Here is a 25,152-nt window from a genome sequence, read left to right as displayed (position 1 = left end):
TAACATCTTTTAGTGTAAGCAGACTCAGAGTTACAAGGTAACTCATTTCCATGGAAAACGGGACAAGTTTGTTGCTCTATATTAAAGGTGTGGTGTCCCCACAGCCTAATGTGTTTGAAAACATGGATACAAGCAGGTGGTGACGTTTTGGTTCTGTGGGTTCCGGCTGATGAAAGTGGCTCGCTGACCAGAAGCAGTCCCAGTTAGCTGTCACCAGCAGGCATCAGGAGCTGGCAACTGAACAGCCCCTTTTCCCATCATAATGGCCTGGAAGCCAAAGTGAATGGTTGTCCCTTAAGTTGCCGCTGCCAAACACGCAGTGTGAGAAGTCACAAGCCTGCCCTCTTCTTACTGAGGCCGGACCTCTCACGCACCCTGAAGGTGCTGCAGAGCCATGATTCCTTTCAGGTGCGCACTGAGCCCTCCGAAATGAGAACAGAATCAAGCGACGGATAACTAAACTTTGTGGTAGCAGAACAGAGGATGGAGCTGATCCAGTCTCTGTGCAACTCTTCCCCCCACAGTACAGAGAAACAGTCCGAGACTTTGAGGATGCCATCTGTTGGTTCCCAATATTTTCCCCTTTTTAATTGAATGCATTATTATCACTAGTGAGTGTGCACGTGTGCACCTGCCATAGCATGCAAGTGGAGGCCGGAGGACAATTCTCCAAGAGTTCATTCTCTCCTTCCTCTGTGGGTTCCAGAGATGGATCTAAGGTCATCAGAATTCATGGCAAAATCGTTTACCTACTGTGCCATCTCACTGGCCGGCCTCAAATTCTTGTTTTTAAATATATAATGCAGTAAAGGTTTGGAGGTTTCAGAGTAACACTGCCCCCCCCAATCTAATACCTTACTTGGAATCAGAGTATCTGGGAGTTGAAGAGATAGTTCAGTAGTGAAGGCCACTTGCTTTTGCAGGACCCGGATGCCCGGTACTCCCAGGGCTGCTGAACACTTCCTGGAACTCCAGGACCAAAGGAGCTCATCCCCTTTCCCGGCTGCCCCTCCCCCCAAACAGGGATGCAGAGGAAACACATACATGCAGGTGCTCATATATGCATATAAAATAAATGTTTGAAAGAAAGTGGAGGGTCTAAAGAGCAAACCTGAGGTTGAGGGAGACAAAGAGATAAGAAAAAAGAGCTATAACTCCTGGTTGTCCAGAAGCTATTAGCCCAGACCACCCCTCAAATAGCATCTCGTACATAGAGGCATCATCTTTTTTTTTTTTTAATTCTCTTCATATACTATATCCAGACTGCATTTTCCTCTCCTCTCTACCCAGTCTGTCCCTCTCACCACCCTCTCCTCCAGATCCACAAGTCCCTCCCACTCCCCTCAGAAAAGAGCAGGAGAGAAAGGATCCTTTAACATATTTTTTTTTCTTTTCTGTTTTCCCTTCTGTTTTTCTTTTTCTTTTCTTAACTATAAGCCAGACTGCTGGCACAAGCCTTTAATCCCAGCACTGGGGAAGCTGAGGCAGGCAGATCCCTGTTCTGATATCAGTCTGGTCTACAAAGTGAATCCCAGGACAGCCAAGGCTGTCACACGGAGAAGCCCAGATGAAAAAACCAACAAACAAACAAACAAAAAACATGGACCACAACATTGAATTCAGGGCTTCAAGCCTGAGCAAAAATCTCTCTAAGGATGTGCCTAGCCTCAGAAACTTGATGTGCCAAGGTGGGGGAACACATACCCAGGGGGTCCCCACCTGCTCAGGGAAGGAGAGGGAGGAAGGGGGAAGAATTGTAGAAGGAGGTGACCAGGAGTGGCTGGCAGCAATCGGGATGTAAAGTGAATAAGTAAGAATAAATAAATTAATAATAATAATAATACATAGAAAAGTTCTAAAACCACAGAACTACACTCCAGGCTTCCGGGGGTATTTTTTGACCTGAAAAGAAACTAACTTTATTCCTTGGGCATATCATTAAAACTTAAAACCTGATTCATTTTGATTCCACATTGACTGTCCTCAGCTGTACTGTTATGTCTATCAACCGACTATTTTGTCAAAAGAAACGCAGAGCTTTTTGTTTGTTTAGGTTTTATTGTTATTGTTGTTTATGTTTCAGACAGGGTCTCTCTATTGCATAGCTCTGGCTCTCCTGAAGTTCACTGGGTTGAACAGGCTGGACTCTAACTCCCAGGGATCTGCTTGTCTATGGGTCCCAAGCACTGGGATTAAGGACGTGCACCACCACAAGCCTTCTACAAGGCAGAACTTCCAGTGCAATTAGTGAAGTCTAGAAATCCTACCACATCCTCCTAACTTGCAGCCAGTCATGCTGGGGAGCCACAGAGCGGACCCAGATGAAGCAGAACTTGGCCCTAAAACTCTTTCTAAGGCATTGACCTGAAACTGAAACAGGGCTCACTGGCCCATCCCTCTCGCATGAGTACCATACTGGCCCACTGAATCAAGTGACCAGCCCACTACCCTTGAACCTTCTGTACAAAATAGTTCGTGCTCACACATGAGCTCTCCATCCCTGTAGAGACTTCATGTTATACAAGTAAGATGCTTCGAAGTCTCTCATCTGCACCTGCTACTGTACAAGTACTCTGAAAGTTTTTGGTGAGATATCTCAGATTACAGCAATAAGGTAGAATGGGGTCTACCTAACTTAAAAGTTATCTTTTATTCTAAACCAGGAGGCAGGAGATGCCTAGAGAAAGCCCTCCAGACAAAAAAGATGTTAACTATTATGTTTCCATGCACGGATGGAAAAGGAACAGAAGCAACAGGGCTCTCCCAGGGCATTTATAGAAAGTTTCCTCTGTCCCGCAATATCCCTAAAAAGTTTCTTTAAAAGGCCTTAAAATGAATAAATAGTTGAAATGAAATGCAAAGTCAAATCAAAGTGAATGTCAACGCTGCTCAGTTAGCAACAGCCTAGCAGCGCACCAGCTGTCGGTGCTAATCCTAGCTCAGCCGTTGACTCACGGGGGTGACCTATAGAAGTACAGTTAACCTCCCGGATTCTGTATGCCAGCCACAAAATAGCATCCCAAACTCCTCGAAGGACCAGTGTGAGTTATAACTTCAAGTTGCCGCCGTGGCCCCACTTTCGAGGGCTAAGTGTTAAACAAAAACCAAAATTAGATAGAAGCCGATAGGATGCTCTTCAGAGAACATTCCCGGCTCTGTCTGCTGCATAATTTCAGTGCCTTGATGAAGAAACAGTTTAACCATATAGAGTGGTTAAGAATAGTTTCAACTGGCCTTATCTAAAATACAAAGTATTCCGAATCCTCATCAAGCTTCGGATACCAGGCACATTCCCAACATACTTAGTTGTATTTCTAGGAGGAAAAAAAAAAAAAGAAAAAAAAAAGGCAGTCTTTCCAGGAATCTATGCAAAGGGTTCTAAATAGGAGAAGCAAGTGAATGATGGATGTCTTTGGTATGAGCCCTAACAATAAAACTCTCATTATAAGAAACAGCTCATTAGTCAGCCAGATTAAAAACGACATTCAGGACACATGTAATGGCTCGATGCTTAACAACATGATTCTCTTCTTCCACAGAAACAGGGCTGTAGGCAGCAAAGCCTCACAGGTAACAGGTCCCTGGACCATAGAAGAAACAGGTTTCTCAATCTGCACATGCTGCTTGGTAAAGGCAGTAAGAAACCTATGCTGTAAGCACTGAGTTTGGGCGCATGCTTGGTAGAGTAACTGGCTTCCACATCCCAATTGACTTCTGAGACTGACTTACAACTGTTAAGGGCTGGAGAGATGATTCAGCAGCTAAGAACACTTGTTACTCTTGTAAAGGACCTGGATTCAGTTCCCAGCACCGCTGTGTACATTTAAAAACATCTGTCACTCCAGTTCTGGAAAAAATCCAGCTCCTCTGTGGGCACCAGGCATGGGTGTGGTACAGAGGAAACGCTCGCAGCCATAAAATATTTTCAAAATACAATTGTAAAATCTGTGTGGCAACTTAAGTTTCAACTTACATAATTCATATGCAGGCCACCATTATGAAAATCCCTAGTGTGTGATGCCTCATCCTTTGTAGAAAAACACAAGATACACACACACAAAATGGAATACCATTCACTTAAAAACAAAGGAAAGCACCGTAAGTCACAACCTTAATTCACCTGTGACGATAAGGTACTAAGCAGACTAGAACAGGAGCCTACATGATCTCATATGTGGATCCTAAACTAGAGACGCAGTAGTGACCAATAGGACTCTGGACTGTAACATGGGGAGGCATTGCACAACGGATTCCACATTTCAAGTTAAGCTCAAAGAAACTAACAAAATGAAATTGATTAGGAAGATTTGGGTTGTTATTTGGTAAGTTTGCTAAGTTTTGCTGCTGTTGTTGCCTTGGTGTTTTGGTGTTTGGGTTTTGTTGTTGTTTGTAGGTAGGGTCTCCTGTTGCCTAGGCTACAGCTCCTACAATACAGGCAACGCAGACCTTGAACTTCTGATCTTTGTGTCTCTACCTATTTACCCCCGCCGAATTTTCTTTTTATACTCGGACTTTTAAAGAGAAAGACTGCTTGCAAACTATGAAAACTGCCTCTGTAAATGGAAGACTATTTACCTTAGGAGACGGGTGCTGTCACAAGTTTAAGGCCATTTGGCAAACAAAGGTAACACCAGACTGAACATTATTCTGGTTTTTTCCAGAACCCAAACACCCTCAGTTTAAGAAGCTTCTCCCATTGAAGTTAAATTCTTCTGGACACTGGGAGTGCTTCAGAGGAATTCTGATATTCAAGGGTGCTGGCCAGCAGAACAACAAAGCAAGTGGGTACAACTTTTCCATGTAAATGTCAGCAGAAACGTGTCCGTCTTCGCTCACTTCTGTTATGAACAGGCAAAAATCCGCTGGCTTAAGATTATTTTTAAGAAATTTAGGTCCCATCTTCTTATGCCTAAAAAAAAAACCAGGAGTGCTCCAAATTAAGACTCCAACATTGAGAGGAGGAAAAGAGGTGCATGTGAATCTAAGGACGTACTGTGTGCCACACCGCTGGTCTGTTCAGCCAGACAGAGCTTGGAAGGAGAAAATCTGGGAGAAAAGAGTTCTTATCCTTCTTTATCTATTTAAAGTCTCAAAACATTCAAACCTTGTGCACACCAACAACCCCACCACCACCACCCCAGTTGCACTTGAAAGGTAAACTACTACCAACATGTGTGTTCCTCTGACCTATCAGCACAGTGCTGAGGGAGCTAAGGCACAGGAATTCCATATTCCAGACCAGGCTAAGCTACAGAATGAGACCTAGTTTCAAAAGAAAAAGAACAAAATAAAAGACTTATTTTGAGAAGAGTTGATCATTCTAATTTTTGTGCTTCTCCAATTTTGTCTTTTGCTACTGACAAAAGGAAAAAAAAAAAGAAAAGGAAAAAAAAAAAAAACCCTTTGTGTCCATTCTACCAATAAGAAAGCCTGCTATTTTACAACTTTACAAATAGCTCACTGGAAGGAAGAGTCTGAAATGTAAGTTAAAACAGTGCTCTCAACATCCTTTTGGACTTGAATTACCCATGCATGCCTTCGCTTTTTAGTCATGTAAGAAATGGACTACTGCTACATTCATTGTTACAGGAAGAAAAACGAGGTCAAAATTCAGGAAAACTGTTGACAATCACTAAGCTGTTAAGACAGAAGAACTGGAGGCGGGCATGCTGAATGAGGCTGAAAAGATTAATCCATATACACTCTTCAGGGGAAAATTGATTCATCAGCAGTATCTCCATGTTCCCCAATCGCCTTATAAGACCACTCCTCACACAGAACGGATCCCTATTCCCAAAGCCCACTCCCTGATTTCTGTTGGATGAAAAGAAGGGGAGGAGGGAGGGAAGGAAGAAGGAAGGAAGGAAGGAAGGAAGGAAGGAAGGAGAGAGAAAAACAAAGGAAGTAAGGAAAAGAAAAAGAAAGAAAAATCTAATTCACCTCTGGGTGAGCTCACAAAGCCCACTGCAACTCCAGAGTGGGTAATGGAAAGAACAGACGTAGCATGTCACCCAGGAGGGGCCCCTCACAGCTAAACAAACCTGTTAAACCAACCACAGGTCGGTTAGTGAGAAGACCACATCGTCACATCAGTTTTTCCAGTTCGTACCGTAATGGTGTGAATGATGTTAATTATTAAAATAAAATAAGAAATGCCTTTGTCCTAGCATGAGAAGAGACTAGAGTAGCCCTGGGCTAACCTCTTATATCTCATCCTACTCCTCTCCATTCTCCATGGCCACCTCCATTCTTCCTAGCTACCCAGGGATTGCTCCCCACTCGCCACTTCCTCTTTGCATAGCCAACTCTGGAGGTGCCCTCCTAAACCCAATTACCCTTTTTTTTTTCACTTCACTTATGAGCATCGTGGAATTAGCCTCCAGAAAGAAGGTGCTTCTTTCCCTCCAGTGTAAGATGTCATCTAACACCTTTTCAACTAAAAGCTTATATCAAACCCATCTGTAGTAAATAAAATCACTATCAACCTACTCCTGAAAAATGACACACTAATGGAATGTAGTGGTAGAATACCTGTCTACAATGTTTGAGACCCTGGTACAACAATCCCAAGCACAACAACAATAAAGATTTAAATTTTAAAAGGAAAGAAGAGGTAAATTTTAAGTAAAGCTCAGCCAGGTGAATAGTAACCAGCAGCAGAGGAGGATACACTATACAGACAGTTCCCTAGGGTACCACAATGTGAAGATTTGAGATAGTGCTATGTGGAGGTTATTCAACACCAACTTAATTCTGCTTTGCTGCAGGATATTTGATCACATTGTGAACCCCATGATTGTGTTATTTACTGGAAAAAAAAATGTTTCTAGTTCTGATGTGGCTCAGCCCTTAGTAGACACCTTTAATCCCAAACAATGAAGGTAAAGTTAGTTTGTAGAAGTTAAGTTTGAAAGTGATGTCTAAATGAGTGGCAGACAAAGTGACGAATCAGAGAAAGATCTGGCACAATAGGATCTGTGCAACTCTCACAAGAAGAAAAGGGGGGCAAGGGGGCTACTTCAGCCAGAGCAAAAGAAGAGGGAGGGAGGAAAGAGGAGGTTTTGCCATGAGTGTTTCACCGAGACAGATTGAAGAGAACGGTTTTGACACAAGTGAAGACACAACAAGCCAGAGAATAAGGAGTCAGAACAGGACAGACGGCAAAGGTTAATATGAGGCCAAGCAGAGCAATTCAGTAAGAAACTGAGAAGCTAGATTCTATCAGGCAGCTTGGAGAGGGGTTTGAGCCATAATAGCTGAGTTGAACCAGCCAGCCAGCTCAGAAAGGGGGAACTTATTAAGCACTAGGCCTAGTTAAGCAGTAAGCCTCTGGATGACAATTGTGTCAGGAGAATAAAAGTTACTTTTATGCTTCTTTCTCTATTTTCTTTTCTTTTCTCCCTTTCTTCCTTTCTTTATTTATTTGTCTTTCTTTCTTTCCTGAGATGGGGGTCTCACTATGTAGCTAGCTCTGGCTGCCCTGGAAGTGCTTGTGTAGACCAGGCTAGCCTCAAACTCAGAGATCCACCTGCCTCGGTCTTACAAATGCTAGGATTAAAGGTGTGTTCCATCACACCTAGCCTTCTGGTTTAAAAGACAGGAAACTTCCATCGTGAAGCAGCTTAAAGCATCAGGCCTGAGGCAGGGGAAAGAGCTGATGGCTGAAGGCAAAACGTCCCACAACAGTCAGCAGGAAAATGGAGCGTATCCAGGGTCCTTTCAGAAATGTAGGCAATTCACAAGTCTTGAGGAGCAGATCATTGAGAGAGAGAGAGAGAGAGAGAGAGAGAGAGAGAGAGAGAGAGAGAGAGAGAGAGAACTCAGTCACCTCCATCCCCACACATCCTGACTGGTACAGACTCTGTAGGAGACAAGTAGAGGGGGCCTGTGGTCATTTTATGTTAACAGTTAAAATAAACTGTTCCTTCTAACAGGAATCTGCCCAGGGTGGTCCCCACCCCCACACCCCAGCCCCACCCCGAGAACCTGTCAGCTTCTCTTTATAAATCACTTCAAGCTGCTGGTATCCATTTCACTGTGCTATTAGGGTAGTCGGGTGCCTAGCTTGAGATAAAGTGACAAATGCTCTGGAAATCAGGTGGTCCTTACTATGCTTTGATTTTCTCCAGCCCTAACTCCGCTCCAGAGCACTATCACAAGTTTATTCTATGATATCAGTTGTTAAAAAAAAAATCAGATTTTCAGAAGATGAAACAGTTAATACTTTAGTGTAAAATTAAGCCATAAACTTCATAGTAAAAGATGCTTACGATGGTTAAAAGACGTAAAGCCACATACGAATTTAGCAACACCTATTAGATATCATGACCTTTGGCACTGGCCACTTCCCAGTTTCAGTTCAAATAACATGGAGCTGGGGGAAAGACGAGGGAAGGAATCTAATCCCTAATGCTCATGCCCCAAACTTCTGAAATAGCCTCAGCTGAAGCAGCATCTTTCACATTTACTCTCAAGAAACTAATGCAACTTGTTTAAAAAGTGCATCTAACACACTAAACAGATGAAAAGGGACTGGGCAGCTAGACAGTTAACATGGGCAACACATGTACGCCCTGGGAGGCCCTGAGATCCGGTACCCATGGTTCAGAATAAAAAGAAATGATGATGTTCAACACCTCTCTTTAGGGGAAAAAAAAAAACATAAAAAAAATGAGCTTTCAGCCTGGGCCAGGTATGGTGGTCAAGCCTATAACACCTATCTGATTATATTTTCTTTCTTTTTTCTTATTCCTTCCTTTTCCCCCCTTCCCCTCACTCACTATGATGGCCTAGCTGTCCATGAACTCACTATTATAGATCAGGCTGGCCTTGAACTCAAGAGATCCACTACGTGCATCCTGTGTTGAAATTATTGTGCACAAAAAAGGAAAAGAAAAAAAAAAAAAAAAAAACTGAGAAGTTTATTGTAAGTATAAGGCAAGCATCAGGCAATTTCTCATTTAGAGTAGAAGCTTCCAAGCACCACACCTGGTTCTAACAACTTCTAACACAAAGGCACAGGAAGAAGAGGTGTAAGGAAACGTGTGGCTCAGAGGCAGCCACAGAAATGGTGGCTGCTTTGTCACCAGACCTCCTCCGCTCTCCTCTCAAAGCAGGAATGAACAGCCCAGACAGCCTGAGAGGAAAGACACAGGAGACCAAAACCAACTACAGCATCAAAGGCCAAAGAGTGCAAGATCCTTCCATGAGATCATTTCCTGCCCTCAACCCATGGCTGTGGTACAAAGGGAAAAACGAGAGCAAAGGAAGCACTGGCTTCAGAATGTTCACATTAGTCCCACTGCTGTGGTGTTTGCGCTGAATCATCTTCCTTACGTATGGTAAAGTGTTTGCCTCACGAGTAACTAAACCTTGAAGAAATAAAGGCACAGGGATAGTGGATCTCTGTGAGTTCAAGGCCAGCCTGTTCGACATACTGAGTTCTAGGACAGCCAAAGCTACACAAGACCCTGTTGGACGAAGGAAAGAAGGAAGGGAGAGAGGAAGGGGAGAAAAGAAAGGAAAGAAGGTAGGAAGGAAGGGAGGGAGGGTGGGAGGGAGGATGGGAAATATATACATATATTATATATATAAAAGCAGACAGCAGAGTTAGGCCTTTGCTTTTCTACTTTCTTTCCCAGGCTCCTACCATCTAACAGGACAAACTTGGCAGGAGCGAGGAAAGTGCCCAGGCATCTCAATGAACTGAACCAAGTAAAGTCTAAATGAACAAACCCTGGCACGCATAAATGAGGCAGTCTTTAAAAATCAAGGAGCCAAAGGGAAGCTTTTGAGAGTCATCCCCATTTTATTTTATTTATTTTGGCATGAGACTATATGAATATATTTTTTATCCGTACTTGATTTGACATCCCCATTTTAAAACATGCGGGACTCAAAGCTGATGGGCATCCTAAGGCATTATTCTGAGGATCTTGCAGACTAACAGGAACGTTACGTGCTGTTTGTTCATGCCCAGCCCTGAGCAGAGGCAGCATCCGCGCTTTACCGCTCAGTTACCACTTACTTGCTTCCTTCTGTAGTGAGCAAACTGGGAGAGTCCCAAAACAGTGGCCAGAGCTCCTCCACCCACAAGAACAGTCCCTTTCACTGCCTTCTGAAACGCCATTGCTCAGCCTGCAGAGAAAGAAAGAAAAAAACGTTACTCTAATTGCGTAACTGTCTTAATAATAACACATTGTACAGAATATGGAACTATCCTAAAGTAGACAAGGAAACATAAAATGAGAAGATTCCTGACAGGACAATGGGTATACCATAATCCAAGAGCACTATCTCAAAAAAGAGAGAGAGAGAGAGAGAGAGAGAGAGCAAGGAAATTGATTATGTAAACCTTACTTCTGAGAGCTGACTAGACTTAAAGAAATGCAAATTAAACGGCATAAACTCAAGAGAACAGGGAAGAGAAATGTCATTGTGAATTTGACAAAACTACAAGCTGTACTTGTGAACGTTTTCCACAGCTGATCCTCTGCACAAGGGGAACTGGTGGGAGCAGTTAAACAGGACAGTAAACCTCAGGTCGGCTACAGGTTCAATTCAAACTCTGAGGCAACTTTCTGGAGTTCCCCCTTCACTCTCACAGAAGCTGAAAGCCAAGAGACACTGAGATTTCCATCACTAAAACAGTGGGCATTTTACAGACAGGAAGTCAACAGATGCCAGGCCCTGGTTCTCGAACAGAATAACTTAACCTGCTGTAACTCCTTTTGTTTAAAGGGGGAGGAGGGGGGGGGACAAGAAGGGAGGAGGTTTTCCTCTAGTCAGTGACAGGCCAGCAGAGGCAGGGAGAAAGCTCCTTTGTGTTCACAGGGTGTTGCTAAATAAAGTGCTGTATTGTGTGAAGGCTTTCTTTCTTTTCCCTCATTTTCTATTACTGGATTGATTGAATTTTTTTTTTAAATGTTCTTGGAGAGTTAAAAATATTTTCTGATTTCTTTAGAAGCTAAAACCATTGCAAGAAATAAGAATTGAATCAAAACTCTCTGGTCTACTTTTAATCTGTTCAACATAAAACTATAACACTATGTGAGCATCTTTTTTTTTAACTTAGGAGCGAATAATTTGACCTGCCTAAACCTTTCTACTTCCATTCACAAAAGCAGCTGGCACATCCAACGTCTTAGACGGAAGAAAGTGTTACTCTGTTTTCCAGGACGGGTAGTCTGGTAGTGATCAGACCTGTCTGAACTACTCACTTGTACCTTACTAATATGGAACTTAAGAGTTTGCTGGGTTTAAAGGTAGTTTTAACTTAGAATTCAAAAAAAATCAATATAAATTATAATTATATGCTGGGTTCTATATTGGATGTAAAATATCTGTTCTACTCTCCTAAATTAAAGATTTTCAGTAGAGTTGGTAACTAGATTCCATACAGAACTCATTTTGGAATACTATAAATTATACACTAAAATAGAAGCTGGCATTTCTTAATTTTTTTTCTTTCTGATCTCCTTCACAAACTCAAAAACTCCATTTTTTTTTCTTTTTTGTTTTGTTTTGTTTTAATTAACATTCTTACCCAGGGAACTACTTAATATAAATACCTTGACATTGGAGGTCTCTCCTTTACAATCTTTGTTGACGCAAGTTAGCAGAACAGGAAACACCAAGGGACAGAGAGGAGAAAGAAGCCCTTCCCAGGGAATGGCTGAGGCCACTCAGCAGCCAGAGAATCAAGATTCCTGATCAACATTTGCTTTAGAACATCCTTCTCTAGTGATAAATCTGCAACCTTCTAGAAATCTCACCAAAACACACTTACCGTAGAAGGGCATGTCCTGACTCCCTTGTACAATCCCTTGGGCTTCACTGTAAACTCTAATCCTGTTCAAGGACTCTCTAGAGCCAGTCTACAGTCTAGTTTATCAGAGGAAAAGGAGAGGGAGAGAGGAGGAGAAAGAAGAACAAGTTTCTTGGCAATCCTTTCAGACTGTAGTTGAGAGGCACCAAAACAGTACAAGCAGCTACTGGCAGAAACAACTGTGCACCTGACCCTTAAGGACTCTATATTCATACTTGGATGGTTCTTCCGCATTGCCTGTGCTTCTCTCCCTTGATCTCTGTGCCTAAAACCCCATGAAGAATGCCTTTTAGTAAAACTAACTCTTGGTTGAGACCTACACAAGCCCTGCTCTTAGGTGTTCTTTCTATGAGCACTTTTCTGCTTTTAATAAACTCCAACTCGATTCCACACAGACTGTGCTGATCTGAGTGAGGACCCCTAAAAGCATGAGGGAACTTCTCGGGCTGCTTCAAGCAGTGATGCAGAGCTGTGTTTTTATCTGCCACCAACCACTGACACTTTTCCTACATAACCATCCACTTTTGGTCAAACTGCGCTAGCTGGTTAAGGAACTCAAATATTCAGTTGCTTTAAGGTAAGGCTAAACTTTATCTTCTTTAAAAGTCAAAATCACACAAGAGCACGCACTCATTTGTCACGTAGCCTTACATTGTTTAAGGTGCTGAGACAACTGTTTATATGGGTGCCTGTCTCAACAAAAGAACTCACAGGGACCCTGAGACAGCCTGCTATGAGACAGTTATATTGATTAACTCAAGACAGATCAGAATTCTAGTTTTATTTACCTAGATATGCGCATGCCTACCCCATATAGACAGAAGCCTGATGGTCCATTGGGTGTAACTGTGGTGGATGGTTGACTTGCGGTGGTATCTCCACTTGTCTGCCTGATAACATCATTCGTGACCTCACAAAGGAAACCACACATCATCAAGAACAACTGTGGAGTGGTACACAGAAGTCAGTGAGAATGTCTGAGGGTTAGGTGTTGGTCCATTCAGCCAAATAAGTATAGGGCTGATTCTTCCAAAAGTGTGGCTTTCCGACCCACCTAATTGCAATTTTTCAACTTAATTTTTCTCTATTAAAATGTACAAAAGATTAGTTTTTATAACCCATTAATACATTTTAAAAACTATATGCATATAACACCAAAGTTAGTAATAATTTTCACTGCAGTCATCTTTTTTATAATCCCATGCAATAATTAACAGATCATTTCTCCTGAGACCTTGCCTCAAAAAAAAAAAAAAAAAAAAAAAAAAAAAAAAAAAAGATTATTTCTATTATTACCAAATCCTTGTATAAGGTCACCTGTAATGAGTAAAACACACTCATAGGCAACCCAAAAACTAAAAGATAGACTCTTCCATCCAGTCATCCTGAAATCGTTGATATGTTTCTTTATTAAGCATGCCAAAACAGAACTGGATGTAATGGTGCATGCCTATAATCCTGCCTTATCAGAAACTTCAGCACTACCTAAAATATCAAAGTTGTCACAGTGTTTGTCCCTAAGACCTTAACAACAATGAGCACAGACAGAGCAGAGTCAAGATGTTTGTGGCCTTGACATCAGCTGGGGTACCACCTAAACCGGGCACCTCATAAACCCTTTGTTTTACAACACTTTGTTTAACTCCAGGTTCAGGTGACCTCATCCGGCCTCCCTAAGCACCAGACATGAGTGTGCTGCACATATATACATCCAGACAAAGCAAGTAGACACTTAAAAATTCTTCTTTTTAATTTTGAAGGAAAAAAAAAATTGAAGGTAAATCAGCTTGCATTTTTCCAAATGTTAACTTTACTGTTTTGCGCTGAATCCTTCTGAAGTCCTTCCTCTCATACCCAAGGGGCCCATCTCAAAGGCCCTATGCTAGAATTCTGCTTCACCTGGGCAGAGCGTGTGCTCTGAAAAACAGAAAGCAAAATAAATAGAAGGAAAACGATACAACCACAAAAATAACTAGCTTATCACACAGCTCAATGTCCACACTTTCTGGACTGTCAATTAAATCACATGCACAGTGATCCAGGACTGGCTTCTATGCGGGCACACCCTGACTCTAATTCCTTCAAGAAGACTAGCTCAGCTGGCCAGGCCTAAGCAAAATGGCCCTCACTCACACACACATCTGCTCAAGACGTACATCTCCCTCTACAGTAGAATTTTGTACAGAAGATTATGAGAATGAAGAGGCCCACTACATGACAATGAAGTTGTCCCTGTGCGGTCTGAATGAGCTTGGATTGAGACAAGCTCGGGAAATGTGACCAAAGAGGACTGACAAACGAGGCAGAAAACAAACATGGTATAAAATGAGGGAACCTGGGCGGAGGGGGGGGGGGGGGGAATTGGCCCCGCCCCACTGGTACAATGTTCTGACCTAGACAGACAAACCGGGAGGAGGGAAAGGAGACCGGTTTGGAACTGAGAAATTTTCAAGTCTTAGTACAATACTTATTTGAAGAAAGCAAGAGAGTTTGCCATTCATCCATCTAAAACTTATTTAGAAAGGGGGGAGGGGCATCAAAATCATCAGCCACAGGTGTAGGCTTAGGAGCCACCAGCCTAGAAGTGACCACTGCAGCTGCTCCTTGAGTGCTCACAGGCAGCAGCAACTTCAGCTGTGACTTTGCAGCGTCTTCGGGCAACTGCCTGAGCTTACCTGGTTCAACTGAACCCTTGGAAGTCCCTCAAGGACTCCCATTATAGATAGCAACTCATATAAACATACTTATCAAGCACAGTGCCAGAGTGTTCCTTAACTGTCCCCTTCCACTCAGAGCCAAGGGCAACCTCCCAGCTAAATCATATATTTGAATAACTTAACCAAACATCTACCTTTAAAAGCAAGAAACAATCATTAAAGGAAAAAGCCAGCAAGAATGGTCAGTGGAGAAAATGCTTGCCACACAAGCCTGGCCACCTGAGTTCAGTTCCCTGGATCCCAGGGTAGAAAGAACTGCCCTCTCATCTCTAAACCATCTCTAAACCACACTGGCACATTATTGGCCTAGGAACACAAGAATAATAAAACAAACTTTAAGACAGAAGTAAGTATGCTCCAAAGAATATTTCCATCCTGGCTGCTGAATTCTCTCCCTACAGTACATGCTTTTCTGTCCAATTCAGGTCTACAGATAATCTCTCTCGCCACTCATCAAGATGTGAAGGTATCATATGTAAGATCTCACGCATTTATATCTCTCTCTCACTGTGAGAGAAACTTCGGACCTGTAGGCAAACTTCCCTATCGTTTTAGCAGCTAGTAAGCAATCCCAGTGGCCTGCAATGAACTCTGTGTTCTCAACTAACTGCAGAAAAAAAATGGGAACTTCTCAAGATTGTAACTGGCATGTCTGCCTAGAACTGAGCATCCCTTACACGTGTGATCAGTGTGAGGAAAAGGCACAGGTCAAAGAGCACACTCAGCTGGGCATGACGGAGCACGTCTGCCATCCGAGAAGCAGAAAGGAGGCCAGCCTGAGATGACTAGCAAGGCCTGTCTTGAAAGGCAAAGGGCTAAGGATGGAGCTCAGTAGTGGAGCTTTCATCTAGGAAGAATTCATCCACCAGCCTTGCAGGTGAGGACCAGGCTCTACAGGAAGGTAGTGAGGTGTTCCACACGCTTCTGATTCTGTGCACTGAAAAGCCCAGATGCACAAGGTGTTTCAGATACGAACTATAATCCCCAGGGCATAACGTAAGCACGTGCTATCTTAGTAACCATTTACAAACTAAGTATGCAACTGGTCGCAATGGTGTCACAAAGCCCCTGCACTCCGTTTGCAGCTGAGCTCGGAAAGCCACCCCTCTCTTCCCACTGAGTCACAGCACGCTGTCACACTCATGAGAGGCACAACTCCGGGCCCAACCCATGTGTCCAACCCCACATTGATCCAGTGACTTCTAAAATTAAGGTATGTGAATTTCCCAAAATTAAAATGCAGCCCTTGCTCAGTGGAAATCCTACCCAGCACGTCCAGAATTTGGAGACTGACAGCAGTCCGCGGCACAGTGGAAGAGGACAAAGTGAGCTCCAATCTTTCTCTCCCACTCACCCACTCTGAAACTCATGTCAAACTACAAGGGTCAGATTTCTGGGCTCTTTGGCCTAGTGAGGTTGTTTCTTTTTGCTTGTTTAGAGTTTCTTATTGTTTGAAGTTCGGTAACACAGGCTAACCTTAAATTTCTGATGTCCTACCTGACTCCCCAGTGATGAGGTCATGGGGAAGCATCAGCAAACCCAGGTTTGGGTAATAGCCAGGATGTAACAAAGGAAACTCTGTATTGTTCCAACTGCCTATGAAGAAGTATGTTTTGGTTCAGACACAGACCACACTGACAAGGGCTAACACAATCAAGTGGTAACCAGAACACAAGTCTGGTTGGAAAACGGATGCAAGAGTTCCTCCTGAGACATGACTCTAACAGAAACACAGGAACCAATCACATTTTGAGAACACAGCAACACATGCCTATCCTTCAGTCACCCTTGAATGTCTGTGTGTGTGTGTGTGTGTGTGTGTGTGTGTGTGTGCACGCGCCCGCACGTGTGTGTGATTATAAAGAACACACTCACAGAACAGGACAGCCGAAAACAATAATCACGGAGGCTTTCAGAAGTCAGTAAGCAAAGCATCCTCCTGGTCACACAAGATACAAGAAAGATTCGGGGAAGTGCATCCTAGGGTTCCGGGTGATCAAATTCTAGGCTGTGGCTGAGAAGGAAGGTAAGCACTGGTTTGAGGCCAACCTGACCTTCATGGTTTTAGGCAAGCCAGAATTTCACAGTGAGACCCGTCTCAAAAGAACCAAACCAGGTGTGGCTGCACATACCTTCAGTCCCAGCTCTTGAAAAGGGAGAGGAAGGACAATTGGGAGTTCATAGCTGGCTGGCACTATATAATTTGTTCAGGTCACCTGAGTCTATGTGACAGCCTGCCTCCAAAACTGGAACAAACTTAAGACCATGCCTGAGTTTATGTTATAATTAGTAATAGCACAGTATTTTCACATCAACTTTTTATACTGTAGAAAGCTAAACTGTTTAAATACAGATCTACTCCACCACTACTACAAATACTTCCGGGTTAAGTCCTGGAGAAGAACTAAATTAAAAATAATTCTGTGGCCAGGAAGTATGCTGGGGTGGAGACAGACCTCAGGCAGTCTGCTCCCTTGCGATAAAAATGATCCCAGGGAACAGAGCTTACATAGAGAACACAGCTATATGTTGTATACCTTGATCACCCCAGCCTGCTGAAGTCTACATTTAAACTTACTCCTCTATACATCCAGCAATCCACATGTACATGTGGATGCTCAGACTGCACACACGGTGGATGTGTTTAGAAAACCTGAAATACACTAGCCACAATAATCTCGGACTGTATTGTTTTTGGTAATGTGATCAGATTCCCTATACACGTCTGACCCTCAAGGAAACAGCTACTAGAAAGCAAGAGAGGTTGGAATCAAGTATCTGCTCATAATGATCCTATGCAAGGGTATGTGCGACCGTCGAACACTGTCTAGTCCCTTCACCCGTGTCCCCAAAATACTCAGCTTCCTTTCACCTAAGCAAAAACTGTGAGCAATGTTGTTGCTTCCTTCCATCTCCGTCACCCTAGCTACAGCCGGGTGCAGTCCTCATGCCTGAAATCCTACTTGTGCATGCTGAACAAGAGAAATGGCTATAGGTTCAAAGCTAGTCTGAGCTACATGGCAAGAAAATGTCAAACAAACAAACCCTTGGCTGAAAAAAATGTGATCATAAGCTCTTACTCACCCTACCCCCACTGCCTTGTGGCATCCTTCTTATTCATTTTCTGATTTCTTTTTCCATTTCTCCCTTATGAGGTTTGGCACACAGCCAAAGAGAAGCTCAAGTATAGACATATATAGACTTATAAGCAAGTCCAGTTACCAGGGGCTGAGATGTGCACTGGTTCCAATGTGACTCAGATAATACCAGCAGCAGTCAAAACTTATAGCCCCTAAACAAAGGACATAAAACATTCTGCTCAAAATTCTAAAGCTATCTTTTTTTTTTTTGAAAGGGGGGGAAAGGAGCCTAATAAAGTGGATAAAGGCACTTGCCTCCAAGACTGAGAAGCTGAATTTAATTCCCAGGACCTACAAGATATAAGGAGAAAACCAGCTCCTGCAAGCTTTCCTCTGACCTACTCACAAGTGAATGTGCACACACACACACACACACACACACACACACACATATACCCACATTAAGCACATACTCTTGTTGCAGAGGACCTGATTCCCATCTCCAGCACCCAGTAAAAACCACAAAACTAGCAATGCCTCCATTTCTTCCTTATGCCCAAGCAATTTTTCCTTTATCTGAATTGCAAAGTTTTTCTCTGTTTCTTCCAGACAATCAGGCTGATGATAATTTGTATAAACTTTAAACTCTATGAGTACTTCCAGCTAATCACCATAGTGAAAAACTGAGAGCTAAATTATCTAAAACTGTGTTCCAAAAAACAAATAAACAGCTCCAAATATTGAAAAGAGGCCACACAGTAGCATCTTAGTATTTGGACTTTCATCTTCTGGCTTTAAAACTCATGGGCATTTCTCCCTGTCTCTTCTCATCTTGTAAGTGAGAAAACTTGTGGATATTGCTGTACGCAATACGGATACAGTGAACTATCCACTGTTCTTACAAATACAAAGAATTCCAAGTTAGGCATGGTGGGAAATACCAGCCACTAGGGAAGTAAAAGTCTGAGGATCCTAAATCAAAGCAATTCCACACAGAGTTCCAAATCCTCCTCTAAGAGAGACTGCCTCAAAAATCTCAAACCTTGATAGGGTGTGGTGACCCACACTTTTGACCCTAGCATTTGGCTGGGAGGCAGAGGCAGGGGATATCTGTAATTTCAAGGTCAGCCTGGTCTATATAGTGAGTTCCAGGCCATCTATAATTACATAGTGTCTAAAAATACATAAAAATAAACACCTCAGTGATGAGTTAGAGCCCCTTAGAATTTCAAGACAATGATACAAGGATTGCATGTTTCAGTTTGAGCTGCATAGATCATCTCAGAAAATAGAAAATAAAAAGAGTGGGCATGGGCAAAGGGACCAATGAAGCAAGTGCCTCACAAGCAAGTATGAGGGTCGGTTCGGATCCCCAACAGCCATGTAAATGCTAAGTGAGCATGGTAGCCGGGCAAACATGGTAGCTGGGTGAGCATAGTAGCCCTATGTAATCCCAGCACCTAAAAGGAGGAGACATGAGATCCCGAGCTGGAGAGCTAGACTAATCAAGTCAGCAAGTCTGGGTCCAAGTAAGAGCTCTGGGTCAATATATGAGATGGAAGTCAATTAAAGACTCTAGACATCGATCTCTGGTCATATACAAGGATGTATATGCATACATACATACATACATACATACATACACACATTCTCTCTCCCCCACACACACACAACACACACACTGTACTCACACAAATATACAAACAAACATGTACACAACACGCATGCATGCTGCTTAATTTTATGTCAAATTGATGTAGTCATCGGAGAGGAGGGATCACAATTGATAAAATGCCTGTATTTAAGATTATACCATAGGCAAGCCCATAGAGCATTTTTATTTTTAATTAGTGATTGGTAGGGGATGGCTCTGCCCATTGTAGATGGTGCCACCACTGGGCTCATGGCCCTGGGTTTTTTATGAAAGCAGGCTGAGTAAGCCAATAAGCAGCACCTCTCAGTGGCCTCTGTATCAGCTCTGACTTCCTCAGCAATGGACAATGGTGCAGAAGTGTAAGCCAAAGAAACCCTTTCCTCCCCAAGTTGCTTTTGGTCATGATATTTTATCACAGCGATAGTGCCCCTAGCTAGCACACCACTCGCACACAAGATTATTTCAAAGCACACAATACACATAGGCATGCACACAACTCAGCATTTGTACCCTCACTTACATAGACCCATGCTTATCTCAAAAATAATACACTAAACCTCTCCTTCTGCTCCAGAAACAATTGCAATGTCTCTCTATACTCAAACAGATTTAAAGAAGTCTATTTTTTAACTTGTTTGGATAGAAAATGCAACACTCTCTGTCTTCTAACCACATATATGCATATCACCTCAGCTAATTGGAATCAATATACTCATCTGTATGGTAAAGAACAGTCACCCTAGTTCTAGCCAACATTTTTGCCAAATGGCACAAATATACCTACATTTATACTCTGCATCATTAAAATAGGGTTATGTAAAACTGATACTTCTTTACAAAACAGGAATATATATATAGATATATATGTAACCAGTGTATGTTCAACATAATTTATAACTAAATTACTGTCGGTACAGTGTACTGACACTTCAAGTTTTTTTCAGTACATTCAAGTGCCTCCAGGATAAAGTCCAATTTCATAATGTGAGCTATGTTTGTTATTGCAATATTTGAGAACTCAAACATACACCACACACATACAGGAAAACAAAAAGTCATCAGCTCTTAGAATATAACTAAAGCAAGAATTCCACCAAAAATTCAGAAAAATGCCCCTGCACCATCTTGCCAAGTAAAGAATGCAGGTGGAGGGCCACTGGGTCTGATGAACATGTGTAGCCTGCGAGAGGCTCAGCACAGCCCTGAGGACAGAGGACCCCGCTGTTGTCATGGATTGGGAGTGTTTTATAAACATAAGCTTTATCAATAAGGTATTTTTTAATGGCGAGTGCTATGAAACAAGAAATAAAATGAATGGCGGTTTAGAGAGAAACTGGGTGCTGGAGGTGGGGGGTTGTGACAGAACCGAATTTGGATAGTGTCTGTGGGTGTGATGAGGAGAGGTCTCTTGAGGAGAGGTCAGCATACAGCTCCTGAGGGAAAGGCTTTTGCAAGAGGCCAACAGACAAACAAAGATACTCAGCCTGTGTAGGCTCCACATCGTTGGCATGCCGAAAGGCCGCTGTGACTGCATCAAGCGGCGCCTGCAGTCGGTTCCAGCTGAGGTCAGCGAGAGAGAGACAGGTGCCAAGTCACACAGGACCTCCTCCTAGCAGGGCTCTCTTTCTGACAATACAGAGACAGGAAGTCAATGGAGGGCTTTCAGTGTACAGTGGCCTGGTGAAATTTGTGTTTCAAAAGAAAGAATCTTCTGTGGTGTACAGATCAGTAGTAGGACATTTGCCTACCAGGAGAGGTCTTGTATTTGAAACCCAGGGAATATGGGAGGGCAGAGAGAGTGGGCAAAATGTATAAAACCAGTTTTGCCTTGTTTTTTTTAAACGGGGCACGACGTAGGAAAAGGAGGCAGAAGGCGGTAGAGACAAAGAACGGAGAACCTCCCTGAGAAAGAAAGTAAAACACACAAACCGCAATCAAAAATAGTATCTACAATAGGAAAACCCACACTTCCTGGATCATCGTGAGTACAAATACCTACTGAACACACACACTTGAAAGACTGCTCCCTCTCATTCACTGTGACAAGCTGGGACACAGGACAGGTTGACGGAGCAAGCCTCTCCAATGCCCACCGAGAAAAGCATCTTTATATCTAATCCCTCTGTGGCTGGAGTTGTTTGCAGGTTACCCTCCCATAAACACACACATATACACACACACATACACACACACAACACACACACACACAACACACACAACACACACATACACACACACACACACACACACACACATACACACATACACACATACACACCCCTCAGAACATGAACTGATTTTGGACATGTTTTACAAAAGAATCTCCAGTCATATCTCAATAAAGTGAGGAACCCAGGACACCATCTGCTAACCTGCTGCGTGAAGCAGTGACCCAGTTTAAGTGCAAATGTGATAGAGAAGAGAGAATGCATATGATTAATTGCAGTTACTCGTTTTTACGGGTTTGAATCTTGAAGAGGATGATGCCTGGTCTCTCCCCATTTTATTTCATAATTTCTCCCCTATTGAAGATTGGAGAGTAAAAGTCAATCGCCTAAGTGTGGTTATCACCAGGAAGCTAAAAGGCCCTGCATTTCAATTCCAGCTCAGGAAACACTCCTGACTGAGCAGATGCAATTCTCCAGACCCCAGTGGACTGGCTAGCACTGCTGTCAGTCAAAGCTCGGGGCGGACGGAACTCAGCAGAGCACGTTTAACAATTCAGACTCAGCAGCCTCTCCTCAGCCAGGAACTCTAAGATAATGCTGAAAGAATCAAAGCCAGTCCAAAAGATTGAGCCCAGAGTTTGAGCCCATGTTCTCACCAAGACACAGACAGGAGGCAAGTGACTTATAAAATGGCATTTCTAATAGGACTCTTGTCAAAACTCCAGGTTCCAATATCAATGAGCTGACCTTCAGGCCTGACCTCACCCAGTGCACTTCTGCCTACTCCCAAAGCCATTACCTTGGCAGCTGCCAACAACACACTTTGTTATGTTCTGAGGCAGCTGAGTTCTTTCACAGCCTCAGCCTGAAAAAAGAAAATAAAGAGAGACCTGGTTTCTCTGGACCTCAATTAAGCCAGAATTGGGAATGGAGCAATGTACCTATGTATCTAGCATAATAACCATGAGCTCAGCCCAGTGTGGTGCGCACATCTTTAGTCTAGCGCTCAGGAGGCAGAGGCAGGCATATCTCTGGGTTTGAGACCAGCCTGATCTACAAAGTGGGCTCAAGGACAGGTTGGGCTACATAGAGAAACCCTGTCTGGAAAAACAAACAACAAAAACAAAAAGCCAGCCGGAGTTTGGATCCCTAGCAAAAGCGGGGCATACTGGGGGTTGTGTGTAACTCTCATGCTAGTGAGAGATAAACAAGTTGGACTCCCTTCCTGGCCGGGAATCTGGCCAGTCAGTGTTTAGATTTCATATGGATTAGGGACTGAGACACCGTGGTGAGAATGCAGGTGCTAACAAAGACTCAGGAGTAATGCTCCCCTCCCCACTTGAAACTAGGGTTGAGTCATTGGATGCATTGTGTTTTAATATCCGTATAATGATTGTGTGTTAGTCTTGTAATATGGAAAGTTCTCTAAGTGAACCCTGCAAATAGACAGCTGGCATCTGACCAAAGCCCATGCCATCTGACCATTGCTCGAGTGAATTTTCTGTTATACAATCACTCTTATGTTTAATGAAGAACCACTCAGGGAAAGCAGAAATATGCTACGCCTTTGCAATGTATTAGGAGTCTTGGAACAAGAACTAGAAAACACTATGGAAGTACCTGCCTTTTTTTCTGAGGAGCATATAGTGTATCCACCCTAAGATGAATTTGCTGGAATCATCTGATATAGTAACTATTTAAACTAGTTAATGTGAAGTTTCAAACTCAGGACAAACACCTGAGATGGTTATTTAACGTAGCAAAGCGGACCTGGCTTCCAGGTTCTCCCAGCACTGCTCAGTCCCTACCTGTACCCTGAACTTCCCAGCCCGGAGACTGGGCTGCTCTTCCCCAGAGGCTCTTCCCTATATAGTCCAGACATTTTGATTACCTCCTCTCTGCCCTTTTTTGGCCTCCTGGCTGCTATACTTGGTTCTCCTCTCTCCCTCCTCCTCCTCCCTTTATCCCTACATGATTCAGGGTCATGTCCACCCTGGACTCTCTCAGATGTGCCTGCCTCTTTCTATGCTCTCCGCATAAACTTCCTCCTCCACCACACCTAGGAGCAGTCATGGCCTTTCCATTTTGTTTCTTTTCTTTTCATTCAGTTAAACTGAAGCAAAACTACCTTTGCATTTTTCAATCTGTGTGTGTGAGAGAGAGAGAGAGAAGGAGAGAGACAGAGACAGAGACAGACAGACAGACAGACAGACAGAGAGAGAGAAGGAGAGACACAGAGACAGAGAGACGTACGTATAATATAGCCACATATCAACAGCATACACTCCAAGGTTGGAGGACAACCTTCAGGGCTTGGTTCTTGCTTTCTACCTTTCTGCTACTGTGCTGTAGACTCCAGGCTACCAAAGTCTAGAATCTCTTAGGTGGACCATTCACACAGCAGACCTTCAATGGTATGAGACCATAAAGGAAGCTCACAGAGAAAAGCTCACAGAGAAAAGCTCACAGCCTGTGCTGGGATGAGCTAAGCCTTGCTTCCTCCCCTGCCAGTAACAATTAATACTTGTTTGCCTGGCACAGCCCCTTCTCAGAGTACAGACAGGTTCCCGGTGGTCGCAGGTGCCACCCTTAGCCAGGTCACGCTTGACTGGGCACATTCCGGTGGTATGGCATATTCATTTGACACCACTGTCCAGTTCAGCGCAACATCCATTGTGGGAGAACCTGTGCCACACATTAGACACCAGCAGCCCTTCAGCACAACACAGGCTGTATGACAATAGTGAGTTTAGATAGGTCCTCTTTAAAGTCTCGCCTGCATGAAAACATACAGTACCTGACAACTGCCACCGTGATATCTAAGACTTCTAAGCACCTATAGGCTCCCATGAACACTCTGCACGCCCACAATGCAGATGTGGCCACTCCTCAACTGCCTTCATGGAGATACAGCCCTGCTTTGGCCTACCCAGCACCTGCACTGATCCAGGCACACTTTTCACTCATAAATAAATCCTGGTGTTTTCTGGTAAGACAGTCAGTAGGTCTCCTCCAACTTTTCTCTAATATCGCCTTCCAGAATAAACGCTCTCTCAAACAGAAGAGATACTGTTATTTGCCGAGTGGCCTGTCACAAATCCGTACAAAGCCCAGCACCTACTGAGGATCTGGGCCACAGGTTGATGGTTGCAGAAGTCAAAGGGAGGGAGCTGACTTTCCCTCGGGTCAGGCTGCAATCACGTGAAGTCCAGTGGCTGTACCTTCAACACTGTGAGTGGGCATGAACTGAAAGCATTTCCCTGTACGAATCCTGATCAAAGGTTTGTGTCCTGGATTAACCCTCTGGGGTTAATCCACCAGGACAACTGTGCCCAAGTGTAGTTTTTTTTTTTTTTTTTTTTTTTTTTTTTTTTTTTTTTTTTTTTCCTCTCTTTGGAATAGCAAAGTGTTTCTTCTAGTATTTATTTCAGTGAAACTGGGAAGTTGCTTTTGACTCAATCACATCTCCGTGTAGAAAAAAAAAAAAAAACTACTAATATAAAGCAACAAAACAGCTATGAAAACAGTTAACTTTGTAAGTTAATCTTTCTAAAGAAATCAAGGTATTTCTTAAAAGTGCAGTGCCTTAGAAATGGTATGCTGGTCTCAGGACATGAAGACACACCACCCACGGCATATTACTCTTCCAGGAATTACCTACGAACAGTCTGAGACCCAAATATCAAAATGGGTCTTCCCTGTTCAC

At 43.2% G+C, this 25,152-nt stretch overlaps 1 protein-coding gene across 3 annotated transcripts in view; it reads right to left on the bottom strand.

Moving 5' to 3' along the window:
- Positions 1-25,152, bottom strand: part of GPD2 (glycerol-3-phosphate dehydrogenase 2) — a gene marked incomplete at its 3' end in the record, with an annotated part of 127,255 nt that overhangs the window by 87,446 nt on the left and 14,657 nt on the right. For all 3 annotated transcript variants that reach the window (XM_080927153.1, XM_080927152.1, XM_080927154.1), the window contains exon 2: positions 10,028-10,137. In XM_080927153.1, the coding sequence (XP_080783279.1) occupies positions 10,028-10,129 (102 nt within the window). In that variant the 5' untranslated portion in view covers positions 10,130-10,137. The remainder of the gene's footprint in view (positions 1-10,027; positions 10,138-25,152) is intronic.

This window comes from Micromys minutus (assembly GCF_963924665.1).
Source record: "Micromys minutus genome assembly, chromosome: 13".
Taxonomy (NCBI): Eukaryota; Metazoa; Chordata; class Mammalia; order Rodentia; family Muridae; genus Micromys; species Micromys minutus.
The sequence above is the reverse complement of the archived record's forward strand: the minus strand, read 5'-3'. Positions and strand labels throughout refer to the sequence as shown.